The 19,864-nt window shown below is 44.0% G+C and overlaps 1 protein-coding gene across 1 annotated transcript in view; it reads left to right on the forward strand.

Annotated features, from left to right (window-relative positions):
- The window catches only part of bsna (bassoon presynaptic cytomatrix protein a), a gene marked incomplete at both ends in the record, with an annotated part of 122,788 nt that overhangs the window by 96,184 nt on the left and 6,740 nt on the right, over nt 1–19,864 (forward strand). Inside the window, 6 exons of the mRNA XM_079225557.1 lie at nt 1,978–7,299; nt 8,688–8,855; nt 9,568–9,824; nt 10,225–11,161; nt 14,431–16,930; nt 17,829–18,329. Of these exons, the coding sequence (XP_079081683.1) occupies nt 1,978–7,299; nt 8,688–8,855; nt 9,568–9,824; nt 10,225–11,161; nt 14,431–16,930; nt 17,829–18,329 (9,685 nt within the window). The remainder of the gene's footprint in view (nt 1–1,977; nt 7,300–8,687; nt 8,856–9,567; nt 9,825–10,224; nt 11,162–14,430; nt 16,931–17,828; nt 18,330–19,864) is intronic.

Consider the following 19,864-nt stretch of genomic DNA (forward strand, 5'->3'; position numbering starts at 1 on the left):
AACACATCTCCAGATTTATTGTATTTGCCCAGTCCATTTTTTGCCATGTTTAAATTATCTTCTCTGACAAAAGAACATATTTGCTACCATGTTTTTGTATTTCTCTGTAGAATTTCTAGCTTCCATTATCAATAAGAGTGGACTCTTGAACTTGGTTAAAGCTTCTCTTTTTTTCTTGCATTTTTTGTACAAAATGTCTCTGTGTATAAAAAATGGCCCGATAATTTCATGTTAATTGTCTAGTCAGTTTGGTGATCATAAAACAAAATCCAGTTTACCCTTTTATTATACAACAAAGTGAAGTTCATAATAACCTGTTCAAAACACAAAACAAAATACAGTTATGCTATGACCCTACTTAAGATTTGCTATGGAGCCTGGTTAATTAAAATTGTAAGTTGAACCAATTACTTTCTCCAATAGTGTTGCATGTCCACGGCTGTTTGGAAAGCATGTCATTGATTCCCTCCTCACAGAAGGCTGAGGCTGCAAGTGGCAGTGTGGACTACCTTGGGAAGAGGGCCTGAGAGTGAGAGAGAAACACGAGGGGAGTGAAATAATGCCTTTTCTTACTTAGCGGCAGATATTGCTCCAGCTGAAATATTTATAAAGATTGGCTGCTGTGGGCCTTTTCAAAGGCAGAGCAGACCTTCCTCATCGAGGGAGCTGCAAGGAATTTAAAGTGCAGAGAACTTAAAGTAAAGTCTCCTCTGAAGTATTGTAACCATCATAGGGGATTTTATAGAAAACATTTCCATCGTTTGTTTTTTATTTATTATTTTGTATTCTGACCTCCATCTGCTTTTCATTCAACAGTTAGTCCCTTTGAGATTATGGGTTGGCATGTTATTAATAGACATCTGAGGCAGAGCTATTGATGAATGAGTTATTGTTTACTTCACAATCGCACATCATCACAAAACTGAAATGTTTTCACTTCTAAAATACTTCTGAATAAACTCTTTCCATCAATGGCGAAAAAATAGTTTACAAACCTATCAAATAAGCCCCTTAATGATAACTAAATAAGTATGTGATTTGTCTTAATGCTATCATTTATTATACTATTGGAGATTTACTTCTTGGTAAAATCAGACCATAGTCTAATGTATTGAACAGGTTTTATTGTTGCATAATACTTTTTCTTTATGACATATTTGAATTGTAACTGCATTGTTGGTCAATCCAGTTCGGTAAATAGGCAGGTCAAAACTTTGCAATTGGTTCATTAATTACATCTAACTGTTCAGTGTTTCCTTGTATAATTCTGCATCCATAGTTAAATGAAAGAACAACCTATTGTTGTTACCTCTGAATTCAGACCTTTCTTCTTTGTTTAAAAACATTTTTCAGAGTAAATTTCTAAAAAGCCCACACATGAGCAGGTGAACAACTGTTATGGGATTTTAGGTTTCATTAAAACAGTGTACAGTTTTTTGCATTTACGTAAACATTTTCAAGCTGAAGCTTCTCAGTGGAATTATCTAAAGACACACTTTATAAGAATTTAGCAAGAGATGTTTTTTATAGACCTCCAAACTTTCAAACCTAATGACCTAATAACCCTATTGTCATGCATTATTGTCTCAACACTTCATTACATGATTGCTAATGTTCCTTTTTATTAAAAGCTGAGGATTAGCATTCCTGCTCAAGCAGAATGATGATATATTTTAAAAATGTAATAACATGGAACTATCTTGTCTATCTTTAAATCAATAAAACTAGGTCCCATATTGAACAGGCAATGATGAGATTGTGAAATAGTGAAATATTATATTTGCTTATGGATAAATATTAAAGTTTTACATAAACCATTCATTTTATATCCAAATATCGGAATCTAAATATATGTGGACTTAATTATATGGATACCAATGTGCAAAACATTCTCACACTTTGACAAAAATGATTACTTAAATTAAAAATCGTAGTATTCCCAACTGTAATTCTTTTTTTTTCTTCTTCTCTCTTTAGGATACAAAAAACAACAGCACCCATGATTTGTCACGCAGCCCTCAGAGCCTCAGTGACACCGGCTACTCCTCTGATGGCATATCCAGCTCCCACAGTGAAATTACAGGTCTAATCCAAGAAGAGGAGATGAAACTGAGTGAGAGGGGGATCAGTGGGCGGGGTTCCCCACCAAGCCCTTCTGAAATCACCAAGCTAGAAAGCTCCATGAGGCCTTTGCTGGAGAAGAGCCTTTCTGAAGACAAGGTGGACAGAAGGGGGAGGAAGCACAGAGACAGAGACTTGGATGACAGAGGGAAGCAGCGTCCACGCTCCTTGTCAATCCCACCAGATTCATACGACTCTGATGAGGAACTAGAAGATATAATCGAGGAAGAAGAAGATGGAGGCGACTGGGAGGGTAAACGGAAGGAAGGGAAGGAGGAGAAGAAAGAGAAGAAAAAGAAGGAAAAAGAGGCTGAGCCCACAGAGATGACAGATGAGGAGTTCATGAGGAGACAAATATTGGAGATGAGCGCTGATGAAGATAATGAGGAGGAGGAAGATATGGAGGAAGAAGATGAGGAAGATGAAGGATATGGCTACCAGAAACCCAAAAAAACCCACCACAAACACATGATCTCTGACTCAGGGAAAGAAAAAAGACGTCTTCAGCACCACTCCAGCAGTTTTGAGGAGGAAACTAAAAGCTCTACTGATGTTTATAAAGGCTCAGTGGAGGAGGGTGAGGAAGATGGGATGGCGTCACAAGGAGGCTTGAGGCGCTTCAAAACCATTGAACTCAATAACACCAGTAGCTTCAGCCGAGACATGGAGTTAGACAATGAAAATGACTTGAGCCTTGATCGGGAACCAGAGCTAGAGATGGAGAGCCTGACAGGATCTCCCGAAGAGCGTTCTCGTGGTGACTACTCCTCCACTCTGCCAGCCACTTCATCCTCATATGGCTCAGGCCAGTCACCTACTTCCATCTCATCAATGGAGGAGGACAGTGACAGTAGCCCCAGCAGGAGGCAAAAGCTGGAAGAGGCCAAGCAACAGAGGAAAGCACGCCACCGCTCGCATGGTCCTCTCCTTCCCACCATTGAAGACTCTTCAGAAGAGGATGAGCTGAGAGAGGAAGAAGAACTTCTGAGAGAGCAGGAGAAGATGAGAGAGGTGGAACAACATAGAATAAGGAGCACAGCACGAAAGACCAAGAGGGACAAGGAGGAGCTGAGGGCTCAGAGGCGCAGAGAGAGGTCCAAGACACCACCTAGCAATCTGTCACCCATAGAAGATGCTTCTCCAACAGAAGAGCTGAGACAAGCTGCAGAAATGGAAGAGCTCCATCGTTCTTCTGCTTCTGAATATTCCCCTCAGAGTCTGGACTCAGAGGCTGAGGGATACGAGTCCAAACTTTACAAGTCAGGCAGTGAATACAACCTGCCTACCTTTATGTCTCTCTACTCGCCAATAGAGAAATCATCAACTACAACAACAACGACAGCATCATCTTCAACTTCCAAACCGCTGAAGAGTGCTGAGGAGGTTTATGAGGAAATGATGAGGAAGGCAGAGATGCTTCAGAAACAACAGCAGCAGCAACATGGAAGACATGGGCAGTACTACGAGGAGGATGTTAATGGACAAAGTTATGATGAAGAAGATGAATATGAACAAGATCAAGCAGGATATGATAATGAGGCAGCAGAGACCGAAACAGATATTTACGAGGAGATCCGACAAACATCTCAGAACATCACTAAGATGCAGCAAGCCACTGATGAGCAAGTAGAGGTTGAGATTGAGAGCTCCTACTCAGACAAACAACTCCTAGACACAGGCTCCGCCTTTGCTAAGCTACTAGAGCAGAGCAATGCTCTACTCACTCCAGGTACCAGCCCCACCCAGATCTCAGCTCCTGTCTCCTTTGCTGAGACTGGAGGACGGATTCCTGATGTTAGAGTAACACAGCATTTCTCTGCAAAAGATGGTCACAAAGACAAGATCAAAAGCCAAGCGGGAAAGAACGGAATCACTCCAACAGTGGCTGCCACCACTATTGCAGCTTATGGAGTGTATGCCAGAGATGCAGTAACTATTTCTCAGACTAGTTCAAGCCACACAATGACTACTACTCAGTCTGGTATATATAGCCGGCACACATCAAGCCCTACCACATCTTCAACTACAGTCTCAAGTGTATGCAGCAAGATTGCAGAGATTACCCAGGCCTACAGTCAAAGAGAAGTGATCACCAGGAGGGTAGGGGAGACCAGAGATGTCCAAGTGCGAGACAGCTCAACATCGTCCACTGAGAGAATCATTGAGCCACGCTCTCCAAAGTATACTACTTACTACAGGAGCACCAGTCCTCCTCTTTCTCCATCACCACCACCACAGAGTCCAACCCGTTCACCTTCCAGAAGAAATACAGCTGAGTTCTCCACACAGACTTTCAGTTCAGCATTGCGGATGTCAGAGTCAGCTACCTCTGGGCCTACATCTCCAGTGACAGCGCAGGGAACCCAAACATCGCATCGATCAGTTTCTCCACGGCTCTATCGCCAGCAGTCTTCCCAGGATGTCCCATATTCCCCACCTCCAAGCCCAGCAAGGCCAATGACAGTCAACACTGCTACTTCTCCCCTGTCATCCCCTACCCGATTTAGCCGCCAATCAACATTTGAGAATTACTCCCCATGTGGCAGCCCTCCAGACACGCCACCTTACCAACATTCTCCTACACGTAGCTTCTATCGAACACAAAGAGTGGAGAAAGTAAATGTGGGAACAAGTATGGTCACCAAAGCCTGCACTTATACCAGAGGGTCCATGTCTATGGACAACATCTCCCTCTGTCGAATATCTACAGTCCCAGGTACTTCTAGGGTAGAGCAGGGCCATATGATTCAAGGTGGAAGTGTTGTTGACCTAAGAACAGTAAACCACTCAACTCCTATTATCATGACTGACCAAGGTATGGATCTCACCTCCTTGGCTACTGAAAGCAGGAAATACCATGGTGGATCAGAGGGTAGCAGACATTCAACGATCGTACAGCCACTGATTATGAACCTGAACACCCAGGAGATCATCACACCAACCACTGTGAGTGTCACAGTGGCTGCTTCCATGTTCATGACCCAGCCCAGACAGCCAACAATATATGGTGATCCCCATCAAAACCAAGTGGATTTAGGTCAGGGCATGGGTTCTGCTGTGTGTCTTTCCCAAAACAAACCACCATCTTCAGCTGACCCAGCAATACCAAAAATTGATGCCAAACTGGAAGACCTCAGTATCCAACAGAGAGAACTACAAATACAGCAAGAGAAGCTGCAGAAGCAACAACAACTCCTTGAACACCAGTTGCAGCAGCACCATCAGATGCAACATCATCAACAACAGGCATCTGCTTTGGCCAGGTACAGCCTTACTGGCCAGATCTCACCTTTACTGAAAAAAGACCTGCTAGTCAGTCAGACTAGCGCTGCCTCAGCTGTGGTCAGTGCTGTATCACCAGTCATAAACCCTGAGCTGTATGGTACTTGTCCCGTTGAGCTGAAAGGGAAGCCCAGTCCTCCTGGTTTGATATCGGGAAGTAAATCACCACATAGCATGGTAGTACAGATGGACGGAGTGCCAGAGCAGGCCAGGGCAATGACTCAGCTAGTGAAGGTAGAAGTAGGACAGGATGCTATGGACCTGACAGGAGGCCAAATTAAACCTGAAAACCAACCAGCTTGCTGTGATGTTGTTTACCAACTTCCATTTGGTGGAAGCTGCATCGGTGGTGAGAAAGAGGGCATAAGGCCTCCATCTGCCCCACCTCTCACCTATGAGTCTGACCAAGAAAGACTACCTGAAGGGTATCATGAATATTCAATGGATGATCGTAAGGCCTACACATTACCTTTCCCTGGTAGGCTCCAGCCTTCAATGTCTGATACAAACCTAGCTGAAGCTGAGCTACAGTCCTACCATTCTAAACTAGAACCACACCTCCAAGACGCAGGAGAACTTGCCATAGATCTAACTGAAATGAAACAGGGTTATGGAGGATTTATTGGGATGCAGTATGGCTCCTATACCGATTTACGACATGGAGGAGATGTCACAGCCCAAACCCTGCCTATAAGGAGATATAATTCCTTGTCCAACATAAGTTCAGACTACGGCTACTCTGCTCGCGACCTTGCTGGCTTCCAAGAAGCTAACTTGGCTCAGTACAGCGCTACAACTGCCCGGGAGATCAGTCGGATGTGTGCAGCTCTCAATTCCATAGATCGATATGCAAGCAACCCAGACTTGATGCAGTTTGGTAATTTGGGGAGAGGAACTGGACCTGGGGCTTCCAGACTTGCAGGTCTCGGCATGAGACAAAACCTCCTTTTTGGACTAGATGGGAAGCCAATCTCCCACAGTCAAGCACTAACCAACCTTATCAATGCCCGGCAAGCCAGTCTCAGAGCAATGTACCCTGCTGCTATTAGGTCCGCTGATGGGATGATCTACTCCACTATTCAGACTCCCATTGCTTCTACACTTCCCATTACAACACAGCCTGCCTCTGTTCTTCGCCCAATACCAAGGGGGGTCTACAGGCCATACCCTTCTGCCAATATGACACCTGTGCCCTTATCCAGTCTTAGCAGAATACCAATAAGCCCAAGAATGCCCTTAACTGGGCAAGCTCCAGTCCGCTACCCAGCACCAGGTCTTCTCCAAACAACGTCAACCACTGCAACTTCAGCTGGTGCGGCGACGGGTGCCCCAGTGTCTGTTTCAATTACAAGTACTAGTTCTACAGTCCAGGATGAACCAGTTTACCTTGGTAAAAGTCCATCCTCATCAGTGGAGGTGCAAGGAACAGTTGTCATACCAATGGAGCCACAGCAGCAGCCAATAAACCTGTCCCAGGCCCACCTGAACAGTCAACAACAACAACAGCAACAAGTGGCTTCTGCTCAGCAGCCACAACAGCCTCCTCCAGCAGCCCATGCCTACCCACACTCAACTCCTTTACAAACTCATGGCTACACCCAACCACCAGTCGGCCCCTCTGTCCCCACTAGTGGCTTACCCATTTCAGGGGGTCTTCCTCCCTTCCCCCCACCAGGTGCCATACACAAGGAGGGTGAAACTGAGGCAGAGAGGCTCCATCGGCAGCAGGAGCAGCTTCTGCAGATGGAGAGGGAGCGTGTGGAGCTGGAGAAACTCCGTCAACTGCGCCTGCAGGAGGAGCTGGAACGAGAAAGGATAGAGCTGAAGCTGCACAGAGATAAGGAGCAGATGCTTGTGCAGAGAGAGTTACATGAGCTACAGAACATCAAGGAACAGGTAGAGGGAGAAACAGGAGGCAGAAGGGAGAGTTTGTTGTCTTGTTTGATGTTTTGTGATTGTTTGATTTTGCTATGGATATTTGTTTGTGTTTTGTTGGTTTTGTAGTGGTATTATTTGTGGTGCATCTTATTGCCTTTTTTTATTGTTAAATTGTTGTGTTCATTCAAATGCACGTCTTTGATGTGCAAACACTAAATTGACTTGCAAGATACAATACATCATTCCCAGAAATAAAATAAAATAACATATACTGTATACAGTATAGTATATGCATGCATGCATTTCATCAACAAAGTACATGTAACAAACTGTGGCAGAGAGACCAATAATATCTCTTCAGAAAATGGCGTTGAAATGCTGTCATTGTTAGAAAAACAATGCTATTAAAGTGTAATGATGGATGGGATTATTTTGTTCAAAGAAGTGTTTGCATCCCTTTAGCTTTATAACTATACAAATATAGCTTTTTAATCTGCATGCTATGGAGCTCACCAAAATGGATATTTTCTCTTTAAGAAGTGTGCATGAACATGCCTGTATGTATGTGGGATAGAAACTGATGATGCTCAAATTTGGCTTTTAATGCCATTTGTTGGTCTGATTTATACTCAAAAGAAAAATGGATCCCGTTATGTTGTATTCATCTGATAATCAATAGCAAGTACATATTTGAATATACCACTTTTAAGCTCCTAATAGCCTTGTTCAGATGTTTTAACAGGTAACAGAAGGGCTAACATGACGATTTTCTTCTTTTTTGATAGAACAAGCAGTTGAAAATCTTTCAAGTTAACTCAGTTAAACAGGTTTGGAAGCCTTACTTAATGAGAATGAACTAGAGATGGAATGTGTAATATGCATCTCATAACCCAAAGCAGAAACCCTAACTGCTTATTTGCACTAGCTTGTCATTTATGCAACAAAGAAAATGCATTACATATTTTCTTATGAGCATTAATATGACTGGCAACAGCCATGACCAGAACATGCTGCACATCATTTATGTTGCGCTTCCATTCTTGGTTTTGCCATGTCTAGAAGTTTGACTAACTTGGAACCATTTTTACAACTAATCCATCAGCACACAAATATTTCCATGTCACATTCAGTGTCAGGAGTCTTTGATCATCTTTTTTACAACCAGATGTGCCAAAACTCAACAACCTTGTCCTCTACTGTCTTGACTGTCTCTGTCTTTCTCTAATTTGTTTTCATTATATCTCTTTTACATCATTTTTTTTCCTTTGATTTCTTTTCAATCTGTCCACCCCGACCTTTCTCTCATGCTACGCTTCTCCATACCTTTCTTGTCTTGTCCTCTCTCTCTCTGTGTTTTTGCCGACGTCTGCTTCTTTCAATTCCCCTTTCCACCAACATTTTTGTAGGTCCTACAGCAGCAGCAGAACGAGCGCGAGAAGCAACTTGTCCTACAGAGGGAGCAGTTGGCACAGCAGAAGTCCCAGCTAGACCAGATCCAGTCTCTCCAGCATCAGCTCCAGCAGCAGCTTGTAGAGCAGAAGAGACAGAAAACGGCTGCAGCTCAGAGTGTACAGGTGAGAGGGGAGAGGAACACTGGCAAGTGCATATCAAAGTCAAAGTCAGTTTTTTTGTTACTTCTTCCATTTGTGCAAACCTGAAATTGTGTTTCTCTTCTGTCTGACATAAAGTGAATATTGCAAAAACAGTTAAAAAAGTAGAAAATAGACAACATATAAACATAGTGCAAAAACAGTTAAAAAAGTAAAAAATAGACAACATATAAACAACATATATACAACATAAATAAACAACATAAATTAGGAAACTATATAAGTGTGCGTTATAGCAGCGGTCAGACAGAGTTTAACAGCAGAGGACATGAAGTCTAAAAGTGGGAGTGGTGATTGATGTGACAACATACATGTTGGATGCATCTGCTCTTAGACAGCAGTGGTAGAACATAGGGCATGGAGTGTGTGAAAGTATAAGTAGCAAGCTTCAAGAAGCTCTCACTAATATTGCATTTCTGGCCTGCCTACACATGCCTGACTCCTGGCTTGGACTTTCCTACCTGACACTTCCTTTTTTCTACACTATATTTCCTAAATCATAACCAATGAAAAGGTTCATTGACTTTTCAACCTGCAACTCATAATGTTTGCATGTGTGTCTTTTGTGGACCTCTATGATTGTAATATGAGCTGCAATATGCAAAGCCTTTTCAGTCTCAATTGAAGCAATGATTGGTGACAAATAACAACCTTAAAATATTCCATTTTTCTTCAGCTTGATGTGAACGGACAGCCCCTGCCCCCTTACATTGACTCTCAGATCAGTTCCCGCTCTCTCCCCAACTCCTCGTCAGAGATGTGTCTGAGGAGCCAGCAGGAGCACATGGAGACCAGGAGCAACATGAGGAAACACAGTTCCATGACCAGACTGAGCCGGGACAGCTTGGACGGAGACGGCGTGGTGTTTTACGGCTCCCCACGCAGGAACGTGGACAGTTCTGTGCAGACAGACGATGAAGACGGAGAGGAGAGGTAGCGATGACTGTGTGTGTGAGTGAGTGAGTGAGTGAGTGTAATAGGCAAGGATTACCTTGATAGCTTCCCTGTTTACTTCACATATTTCTTTAATTAAAAAACAAGACACAAGCTGAGATGTAGATGAAAGCTTTATAAATAATTGATACAATTTTCATACAGATTAGAGATATCACTTTTCTGAGTTTCAAAGGCATGACGCTTTGTGCAACACAAAAAGGTGATATGACATTAATAATTGTTAAATGTTCAGACTTAGATTTTTTGTTGTTTTTCCATGTAAGCACTTTATAATACAGTACGTAGATTACATTTTTTGCTTTGTCTGTTTTCCATTTGGGATAGTACATCGCATCATTGTGTCTTTTCGTTTTTCCTCTCTTTCCCCCATCAACAGGTACATGATGCGTCATCGCACCAGAAGGCGTGGTCGTAGTGTTGACTGCTCAGTCCAGACAGATGACGACGAGGACAAGGCTGAGAACGAGCAGCCGGTCCGACGAAGACGCTCTCGTTTCTCCCGGCACGCTGAGTCCAATGCCACCGGCAGCAGCACTGCCGCCACATCCACCACGGCCTCTGACACCAAGACCGAAACTCCCAAGATGGTATCCTCCAGTATTGCCATCCAAACCATCAGGGAAATGTCTTGCCAGACAGAAGTGGAGCATTTAGGAAGAGTTTCCCCAGTAATCCATGTGACTGTACCAGACCCAAATAAAGTAGAGATTGTGCACTACATCTCCGGACCTGAGCGGACCCAAAAAGGACAGTCGCTAGCATGCCAGACTGACCCAGAAGCCCAGTCACAGGGTGTTGTAGCTCCTCAGCTCAGTGTACCAACCACGGTCAGTCCATATTCTTCCTCTACCAGTACTGGAACGCAACAATCCGGTTCTGTCGACCTCCTAACCCAGCAGCGCCAGCAGCAGCACATTGCAGCAAACGCAGCCAAGTTTGAGCGCCGCCGCCCCGACCCACTCGACATCAACTACCAGCCTCACAACCACCTTCACAACGAGTCCATCTCCAGCATCATCCGGCAGCAGCAGACAACACCCAAATCCCCACAAGTCCTCTACTCTCCTGTCTCCCCGGTGTCCCCTCACCGCCTGCTGGAGAATTCTCTGTCCAATGAGAGGCTGAACAAAGCCCATGTCACACCTCAGCAGAAGTCCTACACAGCAGAGTCCCCACAGAGACACCCTTCTGTGCCCCGACCAATTAAGAGCACCCAGAGGTCCATGTCAGACCCCAAGTCCCTCAGCCCCACCTCAGACGAGCACACCAAGGCCAGGCTGTCCCTCTACCAACAACAAGTTCTCCAGAGCCAGGTAAAGTCAATCAGACCATGCTGACACGCATTAGCACACAAGGAAAGAGAGATGTAGAATTAAAGAGAATTAACCAATTAAAATGCAGGGCATGGTCTAGAGAAGATAGCTAAACAGAGGAGATGTTATATGAACTGCAAGAAAGAGCAGGTATAGTATGTTGTAGCATAAGGTATGTTCCTTGTAAAACAGACAGAATCAGTGGTCAAACTTCACGTGAAATAATTATTTAGTTAAAAAGCCCGTCTTGAGACCTACAGTCAGGTTCCATGTTGTACAAAAACTTGATTTGTATTGCAGCTTTCATAGTACTTCAGTGGTTACAGAGCTTCACATCACATAATGGCAAAAATAAAAATCTACACAACTACCACTGATAATTACGCATTTTGGCTGTATGTCGCTTGTAGTGTTGATGGAATTGATGTATCTCCCCAACGACCAAACAAATTGGATGTTTTGCTTTCTTTCCATTTCTTCATGCTACTGCTAGTAATGCTGCCTAATGCCACAATCCAAGAGACGTCAGATGTTCAGGGCTTCCTGCAGTAAATCATGTGACAAAAAAATCAACAACATGAATTTGACAATATAGAAACATCATCAACAGAAATAAAACCAGTTTATTAGATTATATATTAAAACCATGTTTTTGCTCTAGTCAATAGTTGGACTCACTTGAATGTGGGTTCAGTGGAGTCAAAACTTGCCAAAGGCATCAATACTGAATGCCACTTTGATTGAAATCATTCCTTTCATTCTACTTTGCCCCTGTTTTTATTTTGTGAGTGCCATGAATGTTTTATGGGAATGCTATGATGACTAAGTCCATTTGTTGTGAATTTTCAGATTTTTCTCATGTTCTTTAGGGCATACAGAATGTATTCAGTCTACTCCATCCCCAATTTATAACAAGTGGCACCCACTCTTATGAAACAGCTGCCATGAAAGTGAGATTCAAAGTGGAATCCGCTGTCGAGCTTTCTTGAGATAATGTGGGCCTTTTGTTATAGAAACCTTGGGTGAAGGAAAATGTTCACCATCTCCACAAACTAACCCAATTTGATACTAAACTAAGTAGCTAGTGAATGTTTCTTCCTCTTAATTGTACTTCCTGTAGAGATCTATGATGGTACAATCTGGCAATCTCTCTGGTATTCACTTACATATGTAATAGCTCTGTCCAACTGTAATTTTGGCCTCTATGAAATACTTACCTTGGATTATGGCACAAGGGACAAAACCGTCATGATTCTGTGCATCAATAACGAGTTCAATAACATCCTACGTTCAAACCACATGCAATGATTTACAGAACACTTTATGCTTCGTGATAAATGTATGTTTTAGGAATATGTTTAAAAAATACTACTGACTCATCCAGTCTTGCTTCCAGTCAGAGCTGCAACAAACAAAGTCTTAATGTTGAGTGATGGAAAAGCTAAATACCATCTCTGTATTATACTGTAGTATAAAATATAGAAGTTGATCTGAAGCTGAATCAAAATATAGGTGTTTATTTCCAAAGATAGGTGTTGTTACCAAATTGTATGCAAGCCTCCACTGCTGATGTCAAATGTAACATGGATTGGATTTGAGTCACCAGATTAAAGCATCCTCCAATCTTTCAGGAGTAAAATATTTACACATCCTTGGTTGTTGTGTTCACTACCAAGTGTCTGCAGCATATGGCAAAATAAAGTAAACAAAGAACACTATTTATCTCCCAATCTGCTGATGTAGTGAGAGTATTATATGATTGATAAATCTATTTGACAATTCAAATTATAAAGGGAGGATACAGAATTAATACATTATGAATTATTAATTCTTGCGGTCATATCATTCACTATATTGATCAGCTATTAGAAAACATTGACTCATCTGAGCAAGACACAAACGCTTGGCTACTTTGAACTATCATTTGTATTTTAGTAGTGCCATATTGTGCAGCCAGTCAAGTATACAGTTAAAATGCACTAAAATTATTGTCTTTTGTTCTTTGTGTTTTTCTTGAGTTTGCTGTGGAACACATAGTAGGCTTGGTCTAAAGTTTTTAAGTTTAAGTTTGGAGCATGAAGCTATCTGAGGCAATACATAAGTCATTTGGAAAGACAAGATAGCGATTTCAACATCGACTCAAAAGCATATTCATGCTGCCAACCTCACAATCTATAGCTGAAATGATTAATTACTTGACAATTGCAAGACAATTAATTTCCAAAATGTATATATATATATATATATATATATATATATATATATATATATATATATATATATATATATATATATATATATATACATTATTATATATACACAATTGCCACATTGTTACACTCAGTTTGAAGAGGACAAATACCCACCTTTCCAAACCATCTCAGTGATGGTCTGCAGTGAACACGTCCTTTGAAGATAAGCTGTCCTTTACCCACTAACCTTGTTAAATCACACAATCCTTTTAGCAACTACCCAACAAAATGTTTCCAAATGATTTAAGTTGTATGCAATAGATTCTATTCAATTGATTTGTGGAAAACTGCTCTACCATTGGCACCAATTTTTATGTTTTTGTATGTCCTCTAATACAAACTGCACTCTTGTTCCTTGTTGTCTTTGTCTCTGTGTCTATATGTGTCTCCTTTGTCTTCCCTGTATATCCTTGTTGTCGCATCCTCTCCTTGTTTCTTATGTTCCTTGAACTTTTTTTTTATCTGTTTTGAGTTTTTCCTCACTCCGCTTCCTCCTGTCTCTTCGTCTGTTGTGCACAACATCTGTCCTTCCGCCTCCTTCAACTTTCTCCTCCCACTGTGATCCCTCTCCATGGATCGACTTCTACCATCTCTACTTTAACATCTACCCTTTCTTCTTTCTCTTTTAATTCTCTCTTTCACCTTTCCTGTTCCCTACATCACTCTTTCCCTTTTTTCCTCTCTTCCCTCTCTGTGTTCCTCATTCTTCTTCTCCACTTTTTCTCTCCTTCACTCTCTTTAATCTGGTTTCCTTTCTTCATCCACCCTCCCATATCCCTGTCCATCTTATATTTACATTTGGTTACAAATGTCCCATCCCTCTCCATTTAACTGGTTCTCCATCCTATCATGTTGATTGCTTTCCACACTCCCCTGTTCTTCGATTTTACCTCCCCTATCCCTTTCTTTGCATGCTTTGCATTTGTCTCTCCATATTCTGCTGCTCTCCCATCCTCCCGCCCTCCCACCCTCCCTCTCTCTCTCTCTTTCTCTCTCTCTCTCTCTCTCTCTCTCCAGCTGGCAGCTCTACAGCAAAGCTCACTGCTCCGCAAGGTCAAGCGAACCCTGCCCAGCCCTCCTCCAGACGAGACTACCACATCAGTTCACCTGCCCATGATGGCACCTGCCCTCCAACAGGTCTACCTGCCCTCCGTGCCCAGCCTCAAGCCCACTTCCAGGTCTGGTCTGGCTGCCAAAGCCAGCCTCCTCAAAGACCTCACCCACGAGCTGAAGGCCGTGGAACAAGAGTCGACCAAGCTGAGAAAGCAGCAAGCTGAACTGGAAGAGGAAGAAAAAGAAATTGATGCTAAACTGAGATACCTAGAGCTGGGGATCCACCAAAGGAAAGATACACTGGTCAAGGAGAGGGAGAGGAGGGATATTGCCTACCTGAGGTGTATGGGGGACACAAGGGACTACATGTCTGATAGTGAGTTGAATAATCTACGTTTCGCAGCTGCAGCTGCCTCACACGAGACGAATGGGCTACTGTCAGCGAGGCCAAGCACCGCCCCTATGAGTCAGTTCACCAGCGACCTAAACACAGTAGCCCAGTACCCACCCACCTCATCCTTCCTTTCCTGTCAGTACCCCCAGAGCCAACCGGCAGCACCAATGCAGCAATCAAGTGTGCCATACCAGTCTTCATTCAACCAGCCTCCCTATCCCACAGTGTCTCAGTCCCAGGCACTGCCACAGCCCACGCCCCTCCAGAGCCATGTCCCGCCACCTGGACCTTCTTACCCGTCCCAAACCTCTTACCCCTCCCACACCTATCCCCAAACTCAGCCCCCATACCCCCAGACAGACATGGGGTTACCAGCTGCACCTCAGCCTCAGCCCCAACCGGGGCATACAGGTTTTGGACCTGCACAGCCTGGTCAGCCCCCATACCCCACCCACAGCTCACCCTATCCCAGCGCAGTGTCCTCCTACCCCAGCCAGACCACCCCATACCCGGTGCAGCCCCAAGCTGATATCCTGACCATCCACCCAGGAAGACCAAGGCAGACTTCGCTAGCCGATCTGGAGCACAAGATGCCCACCAACTACGAGACGATCAGCAACCCCACAGTTGTGGTCACCACCACCGCCCAGGACTATTCCAGTGTAGCCCCCTCTTATGGTCAGTACACTGGATCGACAACCATGGCCAACTCCTATGGGCCATATGGGTCAGCGCCAGTATCCAGCAGCTACGGTGGGTACTCTACCATGCCACCCAGCACTTATGGCCAGTATACTTCATCTTCAGCTAATTCATATGGCCAGTACACCACAACCACTGCTAATACTTATGGCTACACCACCACAACAGCCAGCTCATATGGACAGTACACTTCTACAGTCTCCAATGCCTATGGACACTCTGTAGACAGTCCCTCCACATACAGCAATGCAGATGGGATGTACGGGGCTCCTGGCTTAGAGCAGAACATTCCAAGAAACTACATGATGATTGATGACGTAAGTGAGCTCACGGCAAAAGATGGGCTGGGCACGACGACAGGGGACATGATGCATCATGGCGGCAGTGGGCGTTACCCGGGCGACATCCACGGCCACATCAGCACCATTGGCAGCACTACGCGCGGGGGAACTGGCAGCTCCTCGTACAGCAGGGCACCTGAAGAGGAAGCAGCGATGCAGGAAGAGCTGTACGACCACCACGGCAGGGGTAAGAGCAGCTACAGGCACGGACCTCTAGGGGGCAGCAGCAGCAGCGTGAGCTCTAGCATGGGTGGGGGATCCTCCTATCACTATGACTACGACTACAAACATGGCAGCAACCGCTCCGGGGTACAGAAACCTTTGTCTTCCTCCCGAAGCCTTCTGGCTCCTGCAGTCATGTCCACCAAGCGCAGCAAGCACAGGAAACTGGGGAGTATGGAGCAAAAGATCTCCAAGTTTTCCCCTATTGAGGAGGCTCGGGATGTAGAGGCAGACCTGGCCTCCTATTCCTCAGCGATAGGTGGGGCTTACCCTCCCGCTCACATTCGAGGGCGCCAGCTGATCGAGGATTACGGCTTCAAGAGCAATACCTACGAGGGCGGCAGTGGCACCACTCATGGTAGTCGATACTATGGTTCAACGGTGGAGGAGGACGATCGGATTTACTACAACTCCACCGGCCGCTCCCGTTCCACTGGCTACGGCATGGACAAGATCTCAGCAAGAGACTACTCTGGGTATCGCAGTCGATCCTATGAGAGGGACGACCGCTCCTACCGATCTGGCTACAGCCGGGGGCGCAACCCAACACGGCAGTACTCTGAAGAGGAGAGCCCACTTAGTCCCCTGAGGAGGTTCATGGGTTCGGGGCGATCATCGAGCTTAGGTCCCGACCCGCACGACAGTCGCAGCAGTAGATATCATTACTATTATGGCCAGTACGGTTCCAGCCACTCGCTGCCAGATGTACAAGACCACATACAAGACCTTCCCAGGACACATGTCTACAAAGCGGATGATACATACATTATAGACGATTATCATTGCGCTGTGTCAGACAGCGAAGGTAATTGTGGGAGTTGAATGCCCACACAGTCTCACTACCTACTACTGCCCCCACCGTTTATCTAAACGTCCCCCACCCACCCTGAGGCTAGACTTAGCAAAGAAAAAGAAAGACAGAGATAGCTGTTGCATGCTGATGTTTTCTTCTTCCTGAGAGTCACTTGGAGCTCTCTTATCAGTGGACTGCTGTCTGTCTGTCTGCCTGCCTGTCCGTCCGTCCTTCCGTCTGTTCGTCCAGTCATCTGTCTGTCCAATACTCGCATGGTTCTTCGGCGTGGTCCTTTTCTCCGTTCGCTACACTCTGATTCAATTGAAAGGTCTTCTTTGCACGACACAGATGCATTGTTTTCCTTTACAGGGTTTTATTTTTAGTTCTGCCATTGGCATTGTTGTTTTGTGTGTGTTTTGATTCATAAAATATTTGTTTACACTGCAAAAAAGTCCATCACAGTAAATTCTATATTTAAACCTTATCTTTCAGAGAGACAGTATTATTGTCTCACTAAAAATGTTTACCCATAGGCCTTCTCATACCATCAATAATTTGCATGGCAGATGTTATGTCTGTGCAGCATAAAGTTATTTTTCGTTTCATGAGCTTTGAAATTGAAACTACAACTTTTTTGCACTAAAACAGCTGCCATAACGGACTGTTTTGCAGTGTTTGTTTTATCCTGTTTATACTGTCTTGTAATGTGTGAAGGCGAAGTGAAGTGTAAACTGCATGGATGTAAAACTTTTATTTTTATTTTCTGCCTTTCTTTCTGTGTCTTCTCCCTCCTATTCTTTTCTTTTGCATGTGGTTGGTCTTCTTCCTGTCTCCTTCCTTCTCTCAGCCTGCATGCCGCTGTCTCCAAACGACATGGAGATTGACTGTGATCTGCTCTCGGTTTCCAAAGCCTACCATCTGGGCCAAGAAGAAACGGACTGGTTTGAGAAGCCACGCTCCAGTTCCCGACACTACGGAAGCAGCCACTCAACTGGGAGGAGCCGGCACGGTGTGAAACATACCTACCATGATTATGATGAGCCTCCTGAGGAGGACCTGTGGCCGCAGGATGAGTACGGCCACGGAGGGCGACACTCTACATCCCGTGACAACAGGCAGCAAGGCAGCTCTGGCCGTCACTCATCCGCATCACGTCATTCAGATGAGCAGAGGTCCTCAAGGTCATCCAAGGCGCACCCCAAAGACCCATCAATGCGCCAAGACCCATCAGCACGATCCTCATCGACAGGAAGGCGTGGTGAGTCCAGGTCCGGAGCATACCACGCTTCGGACTACTCCCGAGATCCATCTGGGCACCACCACGGACAGCGCTCCTCCAGACAGGGGGACCCGCACCGTTCCTCCCGGAGCAAGTCCCAGCCACCAGGGGACATGCAGGGCCAACCACCTGGTAAATACAGGGCACCTTTATACCTCATATCAAAAATGTGTGATAGCATTACATTTGCACTTTCAGAGTAAAAGTAAACCAATATTAATAACCCTTCATCGCCATTCTATCTCAAAATAATTGACGGAAAAAGATAATTCGACGAACTAAACGATGACTGATGAATACATTCCTTAACTGATTTTAAATTGTCTCTGTAAAAATGTAAACATAATGGTAGAATACATGTTATATTATAATGTCATTTGAAAATCCATATGTGGAAAATGTTGAAGATGTAGTAATAACAAAAAAGAGACCATTCAAAAGCATTTGCTAATTCAATTCCATGACAAAAACAATGATGCATTTCATTTATATTCTGGCCAGTGTAGGCGGCCTGGCAGTTCTCCAGAATGAGCAGTGGTGCAAAATTGTCTTTATTAAAAATGATATATCTGTGAAGAAACAGATATTTCCAGTTCACATTTAAGTCAAGTCAAGTAAATATTATGTACACAACTCAAAATGTGTACAGCATGCAACACCCTCTGTCCTTCGACCCTTGATTTGGATGTAGAAACACACACCCAAAATAAAAAAAAGGAAGAGACTTCAGGAAGGGCTACAGAGGAGCAATCCCGCTCCCAGGTTTGTGTCTAAATAGTTACCCTCAAGTTTTAAAAACATGCAAAAACACTTGTGAGACTGTTTTCTAACAACCTTTCCTAACCTTAATCATTCAAGGTCAATGCCTAGCCTTAACCATCTTGCTAAAGTTTTGCAACTTGTGGGTTACGTTCTCGACACAAAGCTTTTGGTCAGGACGGACATACATGCAAAAGAAAAGACAAAACATTTGTATTATAAATTGGACAATCAGGATGAAAAAAGAATAACTAGAATAACTCCACATGTAGACCTGAAAAGGGGAAAGACTACGCAAACGCACAAGAGGCACACCATTCACACACATGCCAGAAAGGAAACAAAGAGAAATACAAGGACAAGATGCAGATGTGACAACATCTGGAATAAGGCACCTACAGTCAGGGGAGAGAGATGGGTCCCAGGGCGACAGGAGAGCAGTAGAAACTGATTACATGACTGAGTATAATTTGCCTAAGAAATTAAATATAAAGCGAGAAAAGCAAAGGGGCATAAAAACAGAGCCTTAAGGAGCTCTGCATATCATATCATTAGGTGTTCTTTCAGATAAGGCAGGACTTTAACCATGCAAGAGCCATCCCAAAGCCTTAAAAAAGGGGTTTTCTTATGTTATTCATCAGTGATATACACACATTGTTGAGTCACCTTGGATGAATAAAACCATGAAACATATTGAATAAATGTATTTCATTGACCTAAGCTAAGTTTCCTAAACTATTGTAGACCTCAAATTATTACTGGAGCAATAAACTGTGATTCTTAGATAAGATCCCTGTGAATGCCTTGTTTAGATCTGAGGGAGACATATTTAATAGCCCTGGTTCAGAGTTTGACTTTTATAAGCAACAGTTCCCTCAGGGATCAACAATTTTTAATTAACTATATCA

The sequence above is a fragment of the Taurulus bubalis genome (assembly GCF_910589615.1).
Source record: "Taurulus bubalis genome assembly, chromosome: 11".
Classification (NCBI taxonomy): domain Eukaryota; kingdom Metazoa; phylum Chordata; class Actinopteri; order Perciformes; family Cottidae; genus Taurulus; species Taurulus bubalis.